Below are 22,054 nucleotides of genomic sequence, written 5' to 3'. Positions count from 1 at the left end.
TAACGGTTGGAAACTTCCCAGATTTGGCAGGATGTTCACAGTTTCAAGGGGCTGTATGAATCCCAAATAGGAAAAATCCAAAGAAATCCACCCAAAGACCTGTGATACTTAATTTCTAAAAACTGAAGACAAAGAAAAAAATCTTCAGAATAGCCAGAGAAAAATGACAAGAGATTCTCATCAGAAACCATGGAGGCCAAAAGAAGTGGCACAATACTTTCAAGTACTAGGGGAAAAAAATCTGTGAAACTAGAAATGAATACCCAACAAAATTATTCTTCAGGAAACAAGGGGAAATGAAGATATTCTCAGTTGAAAAGAAATGGATAATTTGTCACAAGCAGATGTATCCTTAAAAAAAATGGTTGAACCAAAAGAAAATAATAAAAGGAACCTTGAAACATGAAGGAAGAAAGAACACAGAAAGCAAAAATAGGCTCTGTCTCCTAAGTTTCCTAAATTAAGTCTGATGGTTGGAGTAAAAATTATAACACTATGTGAGACAATATTTGAAACAATTTTATAAAAGTAGGCTATGGTAAAGGATTCTACTCCACTCAAACTCTTAAAATAAATTATTCATATTATATATGTACGTATATACCAAGAGTAACCAGTAGAAGAGCTATACAAAGAGATACACTTAAAAATACTATAGATAAATCCAAGTAGAATTCTAAAAATGTTCCACTAATCCATAGGAAGGCAAGAAAATGAAAACAGAAAGAAAGAAGACAGAGAACTTAAGTATCAATAAATCAATAATTACATTAAAGGTAAATGGTCTAAATATACCAAGCAAAAGACAGAGACTAGCAGAGTGAATTAAAAATTACAATCCTACTGTATGCTCTTAGAAGCAACTTACTTCAAATATGATACAGACAGATTTGAAAGTGAAAAAGAACAGGAAACATTTACCATTTAAACATTAACCAAAGGAAAGCCAAAGTACTGTATAAATAGCAGATAAAGTGGACTCCAGCACATGAAAATAACCAGAGAGAGAAAGATATTATATAATGATAAAAGGGCCAATCCACCAAGAATACATATCAATCCTAAATGTGTATTCACCAAGCACTATAACTACAATATATGTTAACAAAAATTTAAAGAACCAAAAAAAGAAATACACAAATCCACAATTATAGTTGAGACTAAAAAACTGCCCTTAACAACTGACTGAGCAACTAGACAGAAAATTATCAAAGATATACAAAAAAACAAAAACACCATCAACCAGCAGGATCTAATCAACCCAAGAGCAGCAAAACACACATTCTTTTCAAGTGCCCACAAAACATATACCATGTAAACCATATGCTGAGACCTAAAAGAAACCTCAAAAAATTTAGAGTTGAAATCATAGTGTTTCTGACCACAATAGAATCAAACTTGAAATTAGTAATAGAAAGATAGCAGAAAAACACCAAACACTATGAAACGAAACAACATACTACTGAATAACCCAAAGGTCAAAGAGGAAGTCTCAAGGTAAATTAAGAAAACAAACTAAATGAAAACACAAAATATCAAAATTTGTGGGACACAGTCAAAACCATGCTCAGAAAAATTTATAGCACCAAATGCATCCATCTTAAAAGAGGGAAAGTTTCAAACCACTAATTGTCCACCTTCAGAACTTAGAACAAGAGCAAAATAAACCCAAAGCAAAAAGAAAGAAATAATAAAGATGAGAAATCAATGAAATTGAAAACAGAAAAAAATTAATGAAATGAAGAATTGATCCTTTGAAAAGGTCAATAAAATTGACAAACTGCTACTAAGACTAAAAAATAAAAAAGGAAAGATGACACAAATTACCAATACCAGAAATGGAACAGGGGGTATCACTACAGAGGCTACAGACATCAGGAGATAATAAAGAAATGCTATGAACAATTCTACACACATAAATTTGACAACTTAGACAAAATGGGCCACTTCTGGAGGGGAGGAAACTACCACAATTCATCCAATTTAAGAGGCATAATTTGAACAACCCTATAATTATTAAGGAAACTGAACTGATGACTTTAAAACTATGAAAAAAGAAATCTCTTGGCCCAGATGGTTTCACTAAAGAATTCTACCAAACACCTAAAGAATCAATGTCACTCTAATACAGTCTCTTCCAGAAAACAGGAGAGAATACTTCCCGATTCATTTTATAAAGCTAGTATTATCCTGACATCGAAACAGGACAAGACAGTCCTCCCAAAAAGAAAACTACACAACAATATTCCTTATGGATACACAGAAAAATTCCTTAACAAAGTATTAATAGAATTTAGCAATGTATAAAAATAATTCTACATTATGACCAAGTGGAGTTCCAGGGATGGAAAGCTGACTCAATATTTGAAAAATCAAGCTATGGAATCTGCCACCATATCAACAAGCTAATAAATAATATCATTTATCAAGTGATACAGAAAAAGCATTTGCAAAATCCAATACCCATTCATTATTTAAAAAAAAACAAAAAAAACACCTCTCAGCAAAGTAGGACTAGAGGGAAACTTCCTCAAATTGATAAATGACATCTATTAAAAACAGCTAACAGTTGTCATACAGCTACTTAACAGTAGAAGACTAAGCACTTTATCTGTAAGATAAGGATGTCCACTCCTACTTCTCATCTTCAATACTGTTCTGGGTGGTGGGCACCTGGGTGGCTCAGTTGGTTAAGCAACTGCCTTCGGCTCAGGTCATGATCCTGGAGTCCCGGGATCGAGTACCACATCGGGCTCCCTGCTCGGCGAGGGGCCTGCTTCTCCCTCTAACCCTCCCCACTCTCGTGTACTCTTTCTCTCTCTCTCATTCTCACTCTCTCAAAAATAAATAATAAATAAATCTTTAAAAAAAAATACTGTTCTGGGTGGTCTGGTCACTGCGATGATAAGTGAAGAAAAGGAAATAATAGGCATACAGATTAGAAAGGAAAAACATCCCTATTTACTGATGACATGATTGTCTACAGCGAAAATCCCAAGACAGGTACCAAAAAAACTCCTAGAACTAAAGAGTTCAACAATGTCACAAGATAAACATACAAAAATAGATTGTATTTCTATATAATACCAACATATTGACACCAAAACTGGAAATAGAATGTCATTTACAATCACTCCCCCAAAAAAGAAATAATTAAATACTCAGGTATAATTCTAACAAAACAGGTACAATACTGGGTGAATAAAATCAAAATTTAAGTAAATGGAGAACTATACCATGTTAATGGACTAGAAAACTCAAGAGAGTAAACATGTCAATTCTCCCCAAGCTGATATATGGATAACACAATTCCTATATAAAATTCCCAGCAAGATTTTTTTGTAGATATAGACAAATTATTAAAATTTATATAGAAAAGCAAAGGAATGAGAATAGCTAAAACAGTTTTGAAAAAGAATAAAATAGGAATAATTATTCTACCCAATTTCAATACTTATTATGCAAAGAAAATGAACTCCAATCTTAGTCTCACACTGTGTAAAAAGGATTAAGTCAGCATGTTGGGGTTTTCAACATCCTGCACATTACAAGAAAGGTTTGGCCCTTATCTTTGGCTCCTAAGAGGTAACCTCTAAACCCTTGGAATACCCTGCCTAATAAGACTATCTTTATTTACCTGGGGGCCTTGGGTCACTTCATATAGTCTATGCTAATAATGTGACTTATGGTGGGAGCCTTGAAATGTGTTATCAGCTTGACTTCTCAAGGGCTAGGGGCTAAGGTCATCCACACAAGGAGTCAACCAAGCCAACATAACCAACCCACAATAAAAATCCTAGACACCAAGGCTTGGGTGACTTTGCCTGGTTAGCAAAATACTCTGTATGTACTGTCACAAATCACTGCTGGGAGAATTAAACGCCACCCACACAACTCCACTGGGAGAGGACAAATGGTTGGGCCTAGTGTCTCCTAGACCCTGCCCTTTGCTTCTTTTTCTATTGCTGATTTAACTCTGTATCCTTTAGTTGTAACAAACCATAACCATTAGTATGACAGCTTTTCTGAGTTCTGGAATTCCTTCCAGCAAATCACTGAGCCTGAAGAGTGGTCTTGGGGACACCCAAACACACTTGCTTTATAATAAATTAACTCAAAAATAGATCACAGAATTAAATGGAAAACAAAAAATGATAAAACTTCAAGAAAAAAAACAACAAGAGAAAAATCTTCAAGATCTGGGACTAGGCACAGTTCTTAGACTTGACCCCAAAAGCATAATCCATAAGGAAAAACTATACATTAAAATTATAACTAAATTTCATCAACTGTTAGAGGATGAAATGACAAGCTACAGAATAGAAGAATATATTTGCAAATCACATAGCGAAAAAAGGATTAGTATCTAAAATACAGAAAGAACTCTCAGAGCTCAACAGTAAAAAAAAAAAAAAAAAAGGAAATAATCTGACTAAAACAGAGGCAAAAGATATGAAGAAACATTTCACTGACGAGAACAGACAGATGGACAATAAACATGTGAAGAAATGGTCAATATTATTAATCTTTAAGGAAATGAAAATTAAAAGGATGAGGTATCACTCCATTCCCATCAGAAAGGCTAGAATTAAAAAATCAGCAATGCTAACAAGAATGAAGAAAAAACTGGATCACTCACAATGATCCATTTCCATTGCTGACTGAAATGGAATAATCACTCTGAAAAACAGTGTGCCAATTTCTTTAAAAACTAAACATACAACTGCCATACAACCAGCAACGTGTTTCTGGACATGAATGGTTATAGCAGCTTTATTCCCAATAGTCAAAACTGTAACAACCCAGATGCCTTTTAGTGGGAAAATGCTTAAGCAAAATGTGGTCTACCTAATACCACCATTGCTGAATACTACTTAGCAATAAGAGAAATGAACTATCGATATATGCAACAACCTGGATGACTGTCAAAGAAAAAAAGCCAATATTAAAGGGTTACATACTATATGATTCTATTTATACAGCATTCTTGAAATGACAAAATTATAAAAATGGAGAATAGATTTAGTGGTTTCCAAAGGTTAAGGGGGGTAGGAGGAGACTGAGCAACAAGAAGTGTATACTGTGATGATAGAAACGTTCTGTATTTTGAGTGTATCAGTATCCTGGTTGTGATAGTGCACTGCAATTTTGTGAGATATTACCATGGGTGGGGGTGGGAGGTATTGAATAAAGAGTGCACAGAATCACTGTACTATTTCTTAAAATTCCCTATGAATCTATAATTATATAAAAATAGTTTAAAAAGTAAATGAGGGAAAACTAATATGATCAGAGGGACAATTTCATTTGATATAACACTGAAAATTATTAAATATTCAAACATTATAATTTATTTTGGAACAATAGAATATATCCCTTGAATGGGATCGCAACCATTCTCTGAGGGCTCATGTCTAAACACTAAGAATTTCAGCTCACCTTCCACGCTGTCAGAACAGGAAGTTCCAATGCCGGTGTCACCACTGTCAGAAGTTATACTATGTCTCCTGATATGATTACTTCGATGGTTAGATGTAACAGTTGTGGCCTGCCACAATGAATCATTACCAGGTAACCATGCTGATGAAGAATAATCTGGGCCTACAAAGGAAAATATGCAAAAATTAGCACATTTCTAATGTCTAGGAGTAGACAAAAGAGATCTTTTTTCCGCCTTAGAAAAAATACAGATAAAAGTTATTTTCTGCACTAAATAATTAAAATAGATCAATGATACCTAAAATTCATCAAATAAACTTACACACCTAAAAATTCAATGCTGATTTCACAGCTTCCTCTGCTAAAGGACTCTGATTTCTGCTTATAGGTTTTGAACTCTGAAACATGTACTGCTGTCTTATTTAAAATGTCAAATCTATCTATCTGTCTGGAAATGTCAGCACTCTGCTCTAGAATATTTGATATGGAGACATCTGTGATACCACACAGAGGCATGAGTTGAGAATTGGGGCCCAAGGAAAGCCTAATTGAATCACACTGCATGACAATTTAAGTGGAATATGCTAATGGAAAATAAATTTTTTCTACTGTATCCTAATCATTTAAGATTATTTTGTATTGAATTTCTTTTATTTCTTTAGTCATGTTTTGATAAAAGATTTTCTTGTCTCTGCTCAATTTTCCCTTTTGAGTTATAGTAAATCTTCATTTTTTAGCTAACACCACTTTTTAATGTTCTCTTGGTCTTTATTTTCACATCCATTCTTACTTAATTTTTATTTGTCTTTTTCTGATTTACCCATCATTTTACATTTCTGCTTACTTCATTCTTAAATTATTGTCCGTTACAATGCCACACAAAGTATATCCAAGGACCAGTGCCAGTCTGTGAACCACTTATAACTAATTCATAAAAGTTAGAGTAATCTGAGGGGTGCCTGGGTGGTTCAGTCATCTGGGCATCTGACTTCGGCTCAGGTCATGATCTCAGGGTCCTGGGATATGTCGGGCTCCTCGCTCAGCTGGGAGTTGGCTTTTCTCTCTCCCTCCCCACCCCCCCAAGCAGTGTGTGCACGCACACTCTCTCTCAAATAAATAAATAAAATCTTTAAAAAAAAATATAACAGTAATCTTAGGAAGCAATTTTAATCTATTGAATTTTATATAAAAGCTACAGAAGCACATATCTTTATTAATGATGAACAGAGTGATTCTCAAATTGGAGCCTGAAGACTTATTCGTGGAAGTTAACAAGTTCTACACAAGAATTTCGGGCTTTCATTCAATGACATCCTTAAAAAATTAATAAGCATATTACAGATGATCTGAAAAGCTACCTTAAAACAGATTTATTATCAATATTTCAAAGCCCGCATTTGTGCTTTATGTTCACAAATGCAGTTGCTTCTAAGTAAAGAGCAAATAACATATGGGGCACTTATCATGATATGAAACAAGACATCTTCACAGAATTACAACCTGATACACTATCGAATGTGCCATACAAGGAGTGCCTTCTAGCAGTCTTTAGAAAAATAAAGTTTTTAGATTTAAATGTAAGGATCTCAAAATAATGAACATGTCCATAAAATGGATTAAATCATTTTACCACAATTTTAGGAACAGCCTTTTTCTGTATTTAATGTTAAAAATCAAAATTCAGGGAGCCTGGGTGGCTCAGTTGGTTAAGCAACTGCCTTCAGCTCAGGTCATGATCCTGGCGTCCCGGGATCGAGTCCCACATTGGGCTCCCTGCTCGGCGGGGGAGGTCTGCTTCTCCCTCTGACCCTCTTCCCTCTCGTGCTCTCTGTCTCTCATTCTCTCTCTCTCAAATAAATAAAATCTTTTAAAAAAATCAAAATTCATAAACAGATTATTAAAACCAGACCTGAAGCTATTTTCTACCAATATTAATCCCAATATTAAAGATTTAGTTTTAATAAAACATTATGCCATGTTAATACTAGTTTAAATTTCTATTTACATATAATTTATGAATTAAATTTGTTTTGGTTTTATAGATGTATAAGGTAAATAAGTAGCCTTAAAAACCACATACATTTACGGGCGCCTAGGTGGCTCAGTCAGTTAAGCATCTGATTCTTGATTTTGGCTCAGGTCATGATCTCAGGGTTGTGAGATTGAGCCCCACATTGGGCTCTGTGCTGGGCATGGAACCTGCTTAAGACTATTTCTCTCCCTCTGCCTACCCCCCACCAACGAGTTCTCTGTCTCTCTTAAAAAAAAAAAAAAAACATATACATTTAAATTAACTCAAAATTTAAAATATTGACCAAAGAGACACATAGCCAGTTTTGATGTCCAGAACAACAACTTAAAACTTCATGGATTCTAGGCTTCTCTCAGAATGGGACTTAACCGTAATTCATTTGATTAATCACTTACATGTTAAAGCACCAAGTGAAAAGTATTCTGTAACCAGGCCTGCTCTAACTCTGATCTGTCCATAATCTATACCAAAATGTTTTCTTCAATCAGCTCCTCAGGTAATAACCCCTGTAAATGAACTCAACATCCTGTCTAAACCATTATCAAAAATGGTAACCAGCCCCCTACTTACTCTCCCAAGTGCAAACCTAGTACTTGGAGAAATATTTTTTAAGAATATCCAGCACATAGCATAAATAGGCTAGGAATACATGTAAATGACAAAGATACGAAACAATGTGCAATCTTACTTAGAGTGAGAGAAATTAAAAGTTTTTAGATTTTTTAACATTATAGTTGATTCTTGAACAACAACGGGTTTGAACTAAGTGCCTCCCCTTATACACAGATTTTTTTTAAGTAAACATAGCAGAAAATTTTTTGGAGATTTGTGGCAATATGAAAAAACTTGCAAATCAACCAACTAGCCTAGAGATGCCAAAAAAATTAAGAAAAAGGTCTGTCATGAATGCACAAAATATATGTAAATACTAGTCCTATTTTATCACTACCATAAAATATATACAAATCTATTATAAAAAGTTACAATTATTTCGCTTAGCATAATACCCTCTAGTTCCATCCATGTCGTTGCAAATGGCAAGATTTCGGGTTTTTTTTTTTTTTTTATGGCTGCATGTATCATATGATCTCACTGATACGAGGAATTCTTAATCTCAGGAAACAAACTGAGGGTTGCTGGAGTGGAAGGGGGTGGGAAGGATGGGTTGGCTGGGTGACAGACGTTGGGGAGGGTATGTGCTACGGTGAGTGCTGTGAATTGTGCAAGGCTGTTGAATCACAGACCTGTACCTCTGTAACAAATAATACATTATATGTTAAAAAAAATAAAAGAAGATAGTAGGAAGGGAAAAATGAAGGGAGGGAAATCGGAGGGGGAGATGAACCATGACAGACTGTGGACTCTGAGAAACAAACTGAGGTTCTAGAGGGGAAGGGGGTGGGGGGATGGGTTAGCCTGGTGATGGGTATATTAAAGAAGGCACGTACTGAATGGAGCATTGGGTGTTATATGCAAACAATGAATCATGGAACACTACATCAATAAATAAATAAATAAATAAATAAATGGGGGGAAAGTTAAAAAAAACAGAAAAAAGTTACAATTAATCAAAACTTATACAAACATTTCACACTGTACATGGTGCCATTTGAAGTCAAGAGAAATGTAAATAAACACAAAGATGTAGTAATAAATCACAACTGCATAAAACTAACTATAGTACATACATACTGTACTACTGTTATAGTTTTGTAGCCACCTCTTGTTGAGTGATCTCTTGTGGTTCTTGCATATTTTTCATTGTGTTGTGTGCAATAACATAAACCTTCAACAACACCATGGGACCCATACACACTGTCACTAGTGATGCTGGAAATGCTCCCAAGAAGCAGAAAAAAAGTCAGGACATTAGAAAGAAAAAGCTGAATGCTTGATATGTACTATAGTTTGAGGTCTGTACCTGCAGTTGCCTTCCATTTCTAAATAAATGCATCCAGCATGAAGACCACTGTTAAAAAAGAAAAGGAAATTTGTGAAGCCGTTGCTGCAGCTACACCAGAAAAAGCAAAAAAAACTTCAACTTTTCGTGAAATATCTTTTTAACTTGTACCAAAAATACAGCTTTTATGTGGGTGCAAGATTGTGTAAGAATGGCATACCTATTAGTATGATTTGAGAAAAACCAAAGTCATTACAGTACATGACAATTTAAAGCAAAAAGAAGGTGAAGGATATAAAGCTGAAGAATTTAATGCCAGCACAGGATGGTTCGATAATTTTAGAAAGAAGTTTGGCTTAAAAAATGTCAAGATAACTGGAGAAACAGCTTCTGCCCACCAAGAGGCAGCAGATGAATTCCCAGACACCATTACGAAAATCATTGATGAGAAAGGGTATCTGCCTGTACAGGTTTAAATTTAAGGCAGACAGAAGTGCCTTACTCTGAAAGAAATGGCCACAAAAGATATTTATTAGTAAGGAAGAGGAGCGAGCACCAAAATTTAATGCAGGAAGGAATGGGCTAACTGTTGTTTTGTGCAAATGCAGTCGGGTGTATGATGAGGACTGTCCTTATCTGTAAAGCTGCTAACCCCCAGCTCTGAATGAAAAAGGTGACTAACCACCAGCAGCCAGTCTTTTGGTTGCAAAACAAGAAGGCTTGAACAAGAACCCTTTATCTAGACTGGTTCACTGATGCTTTGTCCCTGAAGTCAGGAAGTACCTTGCCAGAAAGGGACTGCTTTTTAAAGTGCTTTTGATATCTGACAAAGCCCCTGATCACCTAGAACCTTATGAGTTCTCTGTGTCTCTATGTCTCTAACTCAATGTCTCTAACTCAGCCTCTGGGTCAAGAGGTCATAAGGACCTTTAAGATTCATTTTGCATGGTTCACTGTGGAAAGGATTATATATGCTATGGAACAGAACCGCAATAGAGAGAGCATCATGAAAGTCTGGAAAGATTACACCACTGATGATACCATCATTGTTACAGAAAAAGCTGTGAAAGCCACCAACCGAAAAATAATAAATTCCTGCTGGAGGAAACTGTCAAGATGTTGTGTATGACTTCATAGGATTTATAACAGAGCCAATCAAAGGAATAATGAAAAAGACTGTGGAAATGGCAAAATAGGTGGGAAATTGAGGCTTTCAAGATAAGGATCTTGGAGAAATTCAAGAGCTAGCAGATAAAACACCAGAGAAATTAACAGATAGTGGCTTGCTGGAGAGGAGAGCTTCTGAACCAATGCCAGACAATGAAAAAGAAGACACAGAAGAAGCAGTGCCAGAAAAACAAATTGACATTAAACAATCTGGCAGAAGGGTTCTGATTACTCAAGACTGCTTTGACTTCTTTTACAACACGGACCATTCCATGATGAGAGCACGAAAACTAAAGCAAATGGCAGAAGAATGACTGGTACTGCATAGAAACATTTTTTGAGAAATGAAAAAGCAAAGAAGTCAGACAGAAATTACGATGTATTTATGTAAAGTTACACCAAGTGTGCCTGCTTCCCCATCCACTTCCTCCACCTCCTCCACCTCCACCACTCCTAAGAAAGCAAGACCAAGCCCCTCCTTTTTCTCCTCCTCCTCCTCAGCCTATCAACATGAAGACTTTTATGTGGGTGCAAGATTGTGTAAGAATGGCATACCTATTAGTATGAAGACAACTAGGATACAGACCTCTAGGATTATCCACTTCCATTTAATGAATAGTAAATAATCATCATGCCATGCAGTTAATAAACTTACCTGCTGTATATGTGTCTTTGCATGAAAACCTAATAACTGTATGGCAAGAACTGTGTGAGATGTTTTTGTGCCATTGTCATAACTGCCTAAGCATTCACATGTAGAACATCCTGTGCAAAACCTGGATGGGAATGGATAGCCTATCTTCACATAGGCATAAAATAAGTAACATTAAATGTAAAATTAATAATGTGTTAGTTTTCTCAGTTTTGTAACTTTGCTTTCAAAGAATTACATTCCCTCATAGTATGCCCCTCTCTCTAGTAACCAAAAACTGTGTATCAGCCTATCATCACACATAAGTGGTTTTTAAAAAAATTTAAGTTTCCAACAATGTATTATGAATATGAGTGTAATACTATATGCCATAAAAATGTTATAATGATTCATTCATTAATGTATAGGCTAGGCTACTGATGAGCAATCATATTATTGCTTCTTCATTATCAATGCATGCATCCTTATACCTGTAAATATATATGAATTTCTTTTTCACGCTATCTTTTCATTTTTAGTGTCTAGCATTAGATACATGTACAAGATCTACAGTGTTTTGTATCATTTATGACAATATTGATACAGATACAATGTGTCTCGTACAAAGATGACGTAAACTTATGGTATCGACAAATACAGTACACTATTGTATTTGGTCTTGTGATTTTCTTAATGTTTTTCTATAGCTCACTTTATTGTAAAAATACAGTATAAATACATATAACATGTAAGAAATGTGTTAATCAACTGTTTATGTTATCTGTAAGGCTTCCCAGTCAATAGAAGGCTATTAGTAGTTAAGTTTTTGAAGAGTCAAAAGATTTATGTGGATTTGACTGCACAGGGGATTGGCACCCCAAATTCCTGCACTGTTTAAGGGTCAACTGTACTTCTTTTTTAAAAAGGATCCAATTTATATTATATGCCTAAAACACTAAAGATAATTAACAAATGTCATGAATAAAATAACATTCTAATCTTTAATTTAGATTGAATTAATTCATTCTGAAAATGACATGTCTTGTTTCTATTCAAGTCAATCCAGAATCACAAAGCAGTTAAGAACTACAAGTGAAATATGCTTACCAGGAGATATAAGGAAAATATTCTCACATGATAGTTATATGACTATGTTACTGAAATGGGAACTACTCAATTTCTAGAGATGTGCTATGGACTTTAAAAAAATTAAAATAAGTCTCAGTGATCTGTAACAATAAAGTCTTACCTAGGTCCTATCATATTAAAGCAATTGAATGACTGACTGTAAAATCAGTTTTCTCTAGAACAAAGACAGAAGCACTTCTGTAAGAATAGCAAAGATACCAGAACACCAGTACCCACTGGAACTTCTCTTTGGAAAACAGTATATTTTTTTAACACCAATTTCAATTCTTTTAAATAGAATACTGAATGCCTAGGGATAACTTATTTAAAAATTAATAATTCTCACACTGGAAAATACAAGAAGATTAGCATCAAGTGAAGAGGTAACCTATTATACTTTCTTTCTGAAGCTTTTTTTTTTTGTAGTTGGAAGCAAAAATGCACACAATATCATCTTCCACAATGTTATATATCTATAACTGCACTTAGAAGAATAACAATCTTACTGAATTTTTCAAATGACAACTCTAAGCCAGAAGAAAATAAAAACAAAGATTTACTTTTACATAAAAAGCTGAATATAATACAAATCATGAATACAAACTGCAGTGTTTCTCAAAATGCAAGTTATCAGTGGATTGGGAACCAACTTTCACACACACACACACACACACACACACACACACACAAAACCAAGAGAACAAAACAGAAAATACCAAAGCACATTTACCCTTGTATGCCAGAAGATGCACATATCTCACATTTCAACACCTCTGAAATGGTGCAAAGTTCAGAGAGTGGCCCTCAACTGCCCCAATTCTACTATCAGTAGAAATCAATGTAAGACTAAGTTAAAAACAAATCCAGGGAACACAACAACAACAAAAAAACTCTTTTCCTTAACCCTTACAGGTAATCAGTTTGTAAAACTGTTTAAATACTACCTGAATTAGATCTCTCTTCTCCATGCCCATCACAGATCATGTCTTTTGGCTGGAGTGCTACAAGAATCTGCCACTGAAGTAACTCCATCCAAGCCATCCTCAACCCCTCCTACCAGAGTTACCTTTTGACAATCAAATATATTTACATCATTCTCTTGTTCATATAGATCTATAGGCTCCTTCCTGCATATTAAATAAAACTCAAACTACTTAAGTTTGGCAAAGTTCTTAACCAATTGACAGCCCACCTTCTAATCCCTCCAACCCCTACCTCGCCCATTTCAGCTCCCCTACAAACACTCTCTAGCCACACATACCTCATCACTGCCTCCAAACAGACTAGGTCCTTTAATGGACTCCAAGCTATTTTCCTTCTCTACCTTCTTTAAAAGTCTCGGTTCAGAATTAACTTGCTCTAAAAGTGTCTTGTGTTCTCCCAATATATCACTCAAAATTCCAATAACAGCATTTTCTAAATTATATTAACCCATTTGTGTATGACTTTCTTCTCCCTCACCAAATTAAGAACAGTGAAAGACAACCTTTTATTCTTTTTAAGTCTCTAGCACAGAGCTGCAGAGTCAGGCAGGGTCTCAATAAATGTAGTCATTATTGCCAGTCATTATTGCCACTACACACCCAATAAATGTTCATGGTATAAAATTAAAATTCTGGAAGCCTTATAATTAGATCTAAAAAATATTTTTCCTTTTAGAAGAAGGATTAAACAGGGTTGGAGGAGTTGTTGTTGTTTATTTTGAAATCCAGGAGATTTTTAACTATCCCTTGAGCCAGTTTGCATTTAAGTACCTATTTAAAGATCAGTAAATATTTTCCAAAGCAGTTAAAAAATAATAATTATAAATGGTTTGGGGGGATGGTGGCCAAAATTCCTAACAAATCCTATAGGAACAAAACAGAAAAAGTTACAAAAAATTAAAAAGAACATTAAAACACAAGAAAAGCATTCACATTATTAGTAAACACACACACACACACACACACAAAATCTCAACCTACACTGGAGATTATCTAGCTAAAATGAAAGAAACTTAATACTGCAATATTTGTTCCTCACTGCCATCATCCAGTCCATTTCAGTACTGATTATCTCTAGGCTAAGTGAATCTAATTGTCTTAGTGTTTTATTCTTTTATTATAGAATTTTTTTTTTAGTGAGAGAGGGAACACAAGCACGGGGAGTGGGAGAGAGAGAAGCAGGGCTCCCGCTGAGCAGGGAGCCCTATGTGGGGCTCGATCCCAGGACCCTGGGATCATGACCTGAGCCAAAGGCAGACGCTTAATGACTAAGCCACCCAGGTGCCCCTATTCTTTTATTATAGAATTAACAGTATACCTTAGCAGTAAAGAATGGACTGTGAAACCAGGCTGCCTGGACTCAAGCTCTATCCAACCTCTTATTAGCAGTGAGCCTGGGAGTAAGACACTTATCTAATCTGTAGCTCAATTTCTTCACATGTAAAAAGAGAACAAATTAGAGTACCTATCTTATAGGGTTGTTGTGATAATTAAATGACTATGAAGAGATTTATTTTTATTTTTTTCTATTTTTTTAATTCAAAATCAATTAATTAACATATCATGTATTGTTGGGTTCAGAGAGGTAGAGGTAGAGGTCAGTGATTCATCAGTCTTACTTAATACCCAGTGCCCACTGCATCACATGCCCTGCTTAACATCTATCACTCAGTTACCCATCCTCCCATCGCCCTCCCCTCCAGCAACCCTCAGTTTGTTCCCTAGGATTAAGAGTCTCTTATGGTTTGTCTTCCTCTCTGATTTTTATCTTGTTTTATTTTTTTCCTCTCATCCTGTGACCTCTCTTTTGTGTCTTCGATTCCACATGAGTGAGATCATTTAATGATCTTTCTATGACTGAATTATTTCACTTAGCATAATACCCTCTAATTCCATCCACATCGTTGCAAATGCTGAGATTTCAATTTTTTGATGGCTGAGTAGTATTCCACTGTGTGTGTGTGTGTGTGTGTGTGTGTGTGTGTGTGTGTGTGTGTGTATACATACCACTTCTTCTTTACCCATTAGTCAATGGACATCTAGGCTCTTTCCTTCTGGCTCTTGTGGGCATTACTACTATGAACACTGGGGCGCAGGTGTCCCTTCAAATCATTACATTTGTATCTTTGGGGTAAATACCCAGTAGTGCAGTTGCTGGATCATAGGATAGCTCTATTTTCAACTTTTTAAGGAACCTCCATACTGTTTTCCAGAGTGACTGCACCAGCTTGCATTCCCACCAACAGTGTAAGAGGGTTCCCCCTTCTCTGCATCCTCGCCAACATCTGTCATTCCTGACTTGTTAATTTTAGCCATTCTGACTGGTGTGAGGTGGTATCTCATTGAGGTTTTGATTTGGATTTCCCTGATGCCGAGCGATGTTGAGCACTTTTTCATGTGTCTGTTGGCCATTTCGATGTCCTCTTTGGAAAAAAATGTCTGTTAATGTTGTCTGCCCATTTCTTGATTGGATAATTTGTTCTTTGGGTGTTGAGTTTGATAAGTTCTTTATAGATTCTGGATACTAGCCCTTTATCTCATATGTCATTTACAAATAACTTCTTCTGCATGTGGCTGTCTAATTTTCCCAACACCATTTGTTGAAGAGACTGTCTTTTTTCCACTGGACAGTCTTTCCTGCTTTGTCAAAGATTAGTTGACCATAGAGTTGAGGGTCCATTTCTGGATTCTCTATTCTGTACCACTGATCTATGCGTCTGTTTTTGTGCCAATACCATACTGTCTTGACCATTACAGCTTTGTAATAGTTTGAAGTCCAGCATTGTGATGCCACCAACATTGGTTTTCTTTCTCGCCATTCCTTTGGCTATTTGGGGTCTTTTCTGATTCCACACAAATTTTAGGATTGTTTGTTCCAGCTCTGTGAAAAAAGTTGATGGTATTTTGATAGGGACTGCATTGAATATGTAGACTGCTCTAGGTAGCATAGACATTTTAACAATATTTGTGCATTCATACCATGGGCATGGAATGTTTTTCCATCTCTTTGTGTCTTCCTCCATTTCTTTCATGAGCGTTGTAAAGTTCTCTTGAGTACAGATCCTTTGCCTCTATGGTTAGGCTTATTCCTAGATATCTTATGGTTTTGTGTGCAATTGTAAATGGGATGACTCTTTAATTTCTCCTTCTACTGTCTCATTGTTAATGTACAGAAATGCAACTGATTTCTGTGCACTGACTTTATATTCTGCCACTTTGCTGAACTCCTGTATAAGCTTTGGAATTTTGGGGTGGAATCTTTTGGGTTTTCCACATAGAGTATCATGTCATCTACAAAGAGTGAGAGTTTGACTTTTTTGCCGATTCAGATGCTTTTTTTTTTTTTAATTGTCTGACTGCTGAGGCTAGAAATTCTAGTACTGTGTTGAACAGCAGTGGTGATAGTGGACATCCCTGCTGTGCTCCTGACCTTAGGGGAAAAGCTCTCAGTTTTTCCCCATTGAGAGTGATATTTGCTGTGGGCTTTTCGTATATGGCTTTTACCAAATTGAGGTATGTTCCCTCCATCCCTACACTGTGAAAAGTTTTAATGAAGAAAGAATGCTGTACCTTATGAAATGGTCTTTCTGTATCTATTGAGAGGATCATATGGTTCTTATCCTTTCTTTTATTTATGTAGTGTATCACACTGATTGATTTGCAGATGTTGAATCACCCTTGCAGTCCAGGAATAAATCCCACTTGGTCCTGGTGAATAATCCTTTAAATGGAGCCTACTGGCTAGAGTCTTGGTGAGAATTTTGGCATCCATGTTTATCAGGGATATTGGTCTGTAATTCTCGTTTTTGGTGGGGTCTTTGTCTGGTTTTGGGATCAAGGTAATGCTGGCCTCATAGAGTCTGGAAGCTTTCCTTCCATTTCTATTTTTTGGAAACAGCTTCAGAAGAATAGGTATTAATACTTCCTTAAGTGTTTGGTAGAATTCGCCTGGGAAGCCATCTGGCCCTGGGCTCTTGTTTGTTGGGAGATTTTCAATTAATGCTTCAATTTCCTTGCTGGTTATGGGTCTGTTCAGGTTTTCTATTTCTTCCTGTTTCAGTTTTGGTAGTTTATACATCTCTAGGAATGCATCCATTTCTTCCAGATTGCCTAATTTGCTGGCATAGTTGCTCATAATATGTTCTTATAATTGTATTTCTTCAGTGTTGGTTGGGATCTCTCCTCTTTTCATTCATGATTTTATTTATTTGGGTCCTTTCTCTTTTCCTTTTGATAAGTCTGGCCTGAGGTTTATCAATCTTATTAATTCTTTCAAAGAACCACCTCCTAGTTTCGTTGATCTGTTCTACTGTTCTTTTGGTTTCTATTTCATTGATTTCCACTCTAATCTTTTATTATTTCTCTTCTCCTGCTGGGTTAGGCCTTTTTTTTTTTTTTTTTTTTTTTTTTGCTGTTCTTACTCCAGCTCCTTTAGGTGTAAGGTTAGGTTTTGTATTTAAGGCCTTTTTTGCTTCTTGAGAAAGGCTTGTAGTGCTATATACTTTCCTCTTAGGACCGCCTTTGCTGCATCCCAAAGGTTTTGAAAAGTTGTGCTTTCATTTTCATTTGTTTCCATGAATTTCTTAAATTCTTCTTTTATTTCCTGGTTGACCCATTCATTCTTTAAATAAGACGGTCTTTAGCCTCCATGTATTTGATTGAGTTCTTTAGAACTCAATTTTTTGGTACCAGTTGAAAACTGATTGTGACCCAGTATGTGATCTATTCTGGAGAATGTTCCATGTGCACTTGACAAAAAAGTGTGTTCTGCTGCTTTAGGATGGAGTGAATGTATCTGTAAAGTCCACCTGGTCCAGTGTGTCATTCAAAGCTCTTGTTTCCTTGTTGATCCTCTGCTTAGATGATCTGTCCATTGAAGTGAGTGGAATATTAAAGTCCCCTACTATTATTGTATTATTATCAATGTGTTTCTTTAGTTTTATTATTAATTGGTTTATATAACTGGCTGCTCCCATGTTAGGGCATAAAGATTTACAATTGTTAGATCTTCTTGTTGGATAGACCCTTTAATTATGATATAGTGTCCTTCCTCATCTGTTATTACAGCCTTAAAATCTAATTTGTATGATATAAGGATTGCCACCCCAGCTTTCTTTTCACGTCCAGGAGCATGATATATGGTTTTTCACCCCCTCACTTTAAATCTGGAGGTGTCTTTGGGTCTAAAATGAGTCTCTTGCAGACAGCATATCAATGGGTCTTGCTTTTTTATCCAATCTGATACCCTGTGTCTTTTGATTGGGGCATTTAGCCCATTTACATTCAGAGTAACTATTGAAAGATATGAATTTAGTGCCATTGTATTACCTGTAAAGGCACCGTTTCTGTAGATTGTCTCTGTTCCTTTCTGGTCTATATACTTTTGGGCTCTCTCTTTGCTTAAAGAATCCTTTTTACTCTTTCTTGTAGGGCTGGTTTGGTGATGACAAATTCTTTTAGTTTCTGTTTGTCCTGGAAGCTTTTTATCACTCCTTTTATTTTGAATGACATCCTAGCTGGATAAAGTATTCTTGGCTGCATATTTTTCTCATTTAGTACCCTGAATATATCATGCCAGTCCTTTCTGGCCTGCCAAGTCTCTGTGGATAGGTCTGCTGCAAGCCTAATGTTTCCACCTTTGTAGGTTTATGGACCTCTTGTCCCAAGTTGCTTTCAGGATTTCCTCTTTGTCTCTGAGATTTACAAGTTTCACTATTATATGTCAGGGTACTGACCTGTTTTTATTGATTCTGAGGAGGGTTCTCTGTGCCTCCTGGTCTTTTATGCCTATTTCCTTTCCCAGATTAGGGTAAGTTCTCCACTATAATTTGCTCCAATATACCTTCTGCCCCTCTCTCTCTTTCCTCTTTTTCTGGGATCCCAATTATTCTAACATTGTTTCACTTTACGGTATCACTTATTTCTCAAATTCTCCCATCGTGATCCAGTAGTTTATCTCTCTTTTCCTCAGCTCCTCGATTCTCCATCATTTTGTCTTTTATTATCACAATTCTCTCTTCTGCCTCATTTATCTTAGTAGTTAGAGCCTCCATTTTTTATTGCATCTCATTAATAGCCTTTTTTTATTTCAACTTATTTCAATTTTAGCTCTTTTATTTCTCCAGAATGGGATTCTCTACTCAAATCCAGGTAGTATCTTTATAATCATTATTCTGAACTCTAGTTCCAACATCTTACTTATATCCATACTGATTAGGTCCCTGGCGATCAGTACTGCCTCTTTTTCTCTTTTTTTAGGTGAGTCTTTCCATCTTGTCATTCTGTCCAGAGAAGAACAGATGAACGACAGAACAAAATACTAAAATGGCAACAACGACCCCAGAAAAATATACATTAAAGAAATCAGATGGGACCGGAAACCGAAAAAAAAAATTAAAATTAAAAAAAAGAGAGAATATAATCAGACAGGTGGGCAGAACAGACCAATACACTGGATCCTGTGTGTATTTTGGTCTGTTAGAAAACTAGATCCCAAAATTGTAAAGAAAAACTTTGCATATATAAGAAAAACTTATATATGTAAAAAATAAGATTAAATACAATTAAAGGACAGAATGTAACTGTAAAAATGAAAATTAAAAGACCAGAAAAAAAGAGGAAAAAAAAAAGAGAAGGAATATAAACAGACAAGTGAAAAGAACAGAGCAATACACTATATCCTGACCGTATTTTGGTCAGTTTGTTACAAGAAACTAATATCTCAAAATAAGAAAACTTACATAAATATATATATACATATATAATACACAAAAGTAAATACATTGAAAGAATGTAACTGTAAAGATGAAAATTTTTAAAAAGACTTTTAATAGAAAAAAAAAAGAAGAAGAAAGAGAGAGAGAATATGATCAGACAGGTGAAGAAAACAGAGCCATAGACTAGATTCTTGGTGTACTGTGGTCTTTTAGAAGAAACTGCATCCCAAAATTGTAATGAAATATTAAATATTAATGAGTCATTATTTAATCATTAAATACAATGAAAGGTTAGAATATAACTGTAAAAATGAAAATTAAAGATTTTTTTAAAAGCTGATAAAATAAGAAATTGTTGAAAGGAAAGAGAAAAAAAATTTAAATTAAAAAACTAAAGAATTGTGGGGAAAAAAAACATGAATTCTATATGCTGTATGCCCCTAGCACTGAGTTCTGCAATTCTCAATGATTGGCAAAATTGGTATTGCCTGGATGTTCTTGCTGATCTTCTGGAGGAGGGGCCTACTGCAATGATTGTCAGGTGTCTTTGCCCCGGGCAGAATGACACTGCCCTTGCCAGGGGGCAAGGCTAAGTAATCTGCTCCGGATTGATCTATGTGGCTTTTGTTCCCTGAAGGCTTTCAGTACTACTTTAGAGGATGAGATTGAAATGGTGGCCTCTCAATCTCCAGCCTCAGAGCCAAGAGCCAAGAGCTTGGACCGGATTCCTCAGTGCACCCTCAGGGAAAAGCAATCAATCACTCCTGTCCTCACTGGTCTCGGTCCCCACTCTGTGCTCACCCAGCCTGTGACCAAGCATTTCTTTTTTTTTTTTTCAAGATTTTATTTATTTATTTGATAGAGACAGAGATAGCGAGAGCAGGAACACAAGCAGGGGGAGTGGGAGAGGGAGAAGCAGGCTTCCCGTGGAGCAGGGAGCCCAATGTGGGGCTCGATCCCAGGACCCTGGGATCATGACCTGAGCCGAAGGCAGATGCTTAATGACTGAGCCACCCAGGCGCCCTGACCAAGCATTTCTATCTCAGACAGGCAACCCTGCTTTGAGTCTCCAAACCCGGCTGACTCCTGTGGCTCTCACCCATGCCACTCCTCCCGGGGGTCTCGTCAGTTCTGCCAGTTCTGTCACTTGTTGGGCCCCTGCTCAGACAGCAGTCACCAGACCAGGCCGCAGTTCAGTTTATGGCAACCGTGAACTGAGAGCCCACTCCTGGGCTCACTGATAGCAGCCAACTTCCCCACTCTTATGTCTGGGAACTCTGCCACATTCAGACACCCCCCATCTTCCTGTAACCCCGGTGATCCTGAGACCACACTTTCTCACCTAGGATTCCACCCTGCTTCATCACCTGAGCATCCTTCAGGCAGGGATGTCCCTCACCAGAACAGACTTCTTTCTAAAAGTTCTGATTTTGCACTCTGCTGCTATATCACTTTCCGGTAGCCAGCTTACAGAGGCTCCCTCCCCCTGGGGTCTATCTTCCCATATATCAGCTCATATGCACTTCTCCACACCTCCTACCTTGCAGAAAGTGGTCGCTTTTCTATTTGTAGAGTTGCAGCTATTCTTTTCTTAGATCTCTGGCTGAGTTCACAGGAGTTCAGAATGATTTGATAGCTATCTAGCTGAATTCCTGGGACCAGATGAAACTAAGGTCTCCTACTCCTCCACCATCTTGGTGAAAAATCACGAAGACATATATTTTTAAAAGTGCCAGGCATAATCAAAAACTAATGATGTAATATATGATTATTAACATAACAATAAAAAAATTTAAAAAAAAGTGCCAGGCATAAAGGGGCACCTGGGTAGCACAGTCGGTTAAGTGTCCCCAACTCTTGGTTTCGGCTCAGGTCCTATGCATAGTGCTCTGTGCTCAGCGCAGAGTCTCCTTGAATCTCTCTCCCTCTCCCTCTGCCCCTCCCACTCATGCTCAGTCTCTCTCAAATAAATAAATCTTTAATAAAAAAAATTTTTTTAAAGTGCCAGGCATGAAAACAAACACATAAATCAATGGAACAGAATAAAGGGTGCAGAAA

At 36.4% G+C, this 22,054-nt stretch overlaps 1 protein-coding gene across 1 annotated transcript in view; it reads right to left on the bottom strand.

Annotated features, from left to right (window-relative positions):
• CEP85L (centrosomal protein 85L) overlaps positions 1 to 22,054 on the bottom strand; it is a 164,599-nt gene that overhangs the window by 133,368 nt on the left and 9,177 nt on the right. The window contains exon 2 of the mRNA XM_028117027.1: positions 5,440 to 5,601. Coding sequence (XP_027972828.1) covers positions 5,440 to 5,601 — 162 coding nt within the window. The remainder of the gene's footprint in view (positions 1 to 5,439; positions 5,602 to 22,054) is intronic.

The sequence above is a fragment of the Eumetopias jubatus genome, unplaced genomic scaffold, assembly GCF_037043125.1.
Source record: "Eumetopias jubatus isolate StellerSeaLion01/CBP00866 unplaced genomic scaffold, mEumJub1_p1.0 scaffold_6, whole genome shotgun sequence".
Classification (NCBI taxonomy): Eukaryota; Metazoa; Chordata; class Mammalia; order Carnivora; family Otariidae; genus Eumetopias; species Eumetopias jubatus.
The sequence above is the reverse complement of the archived record's forward strand: the minus strand, read 5'-3'. Positions and strand labels throughout refer to the sequence as shown.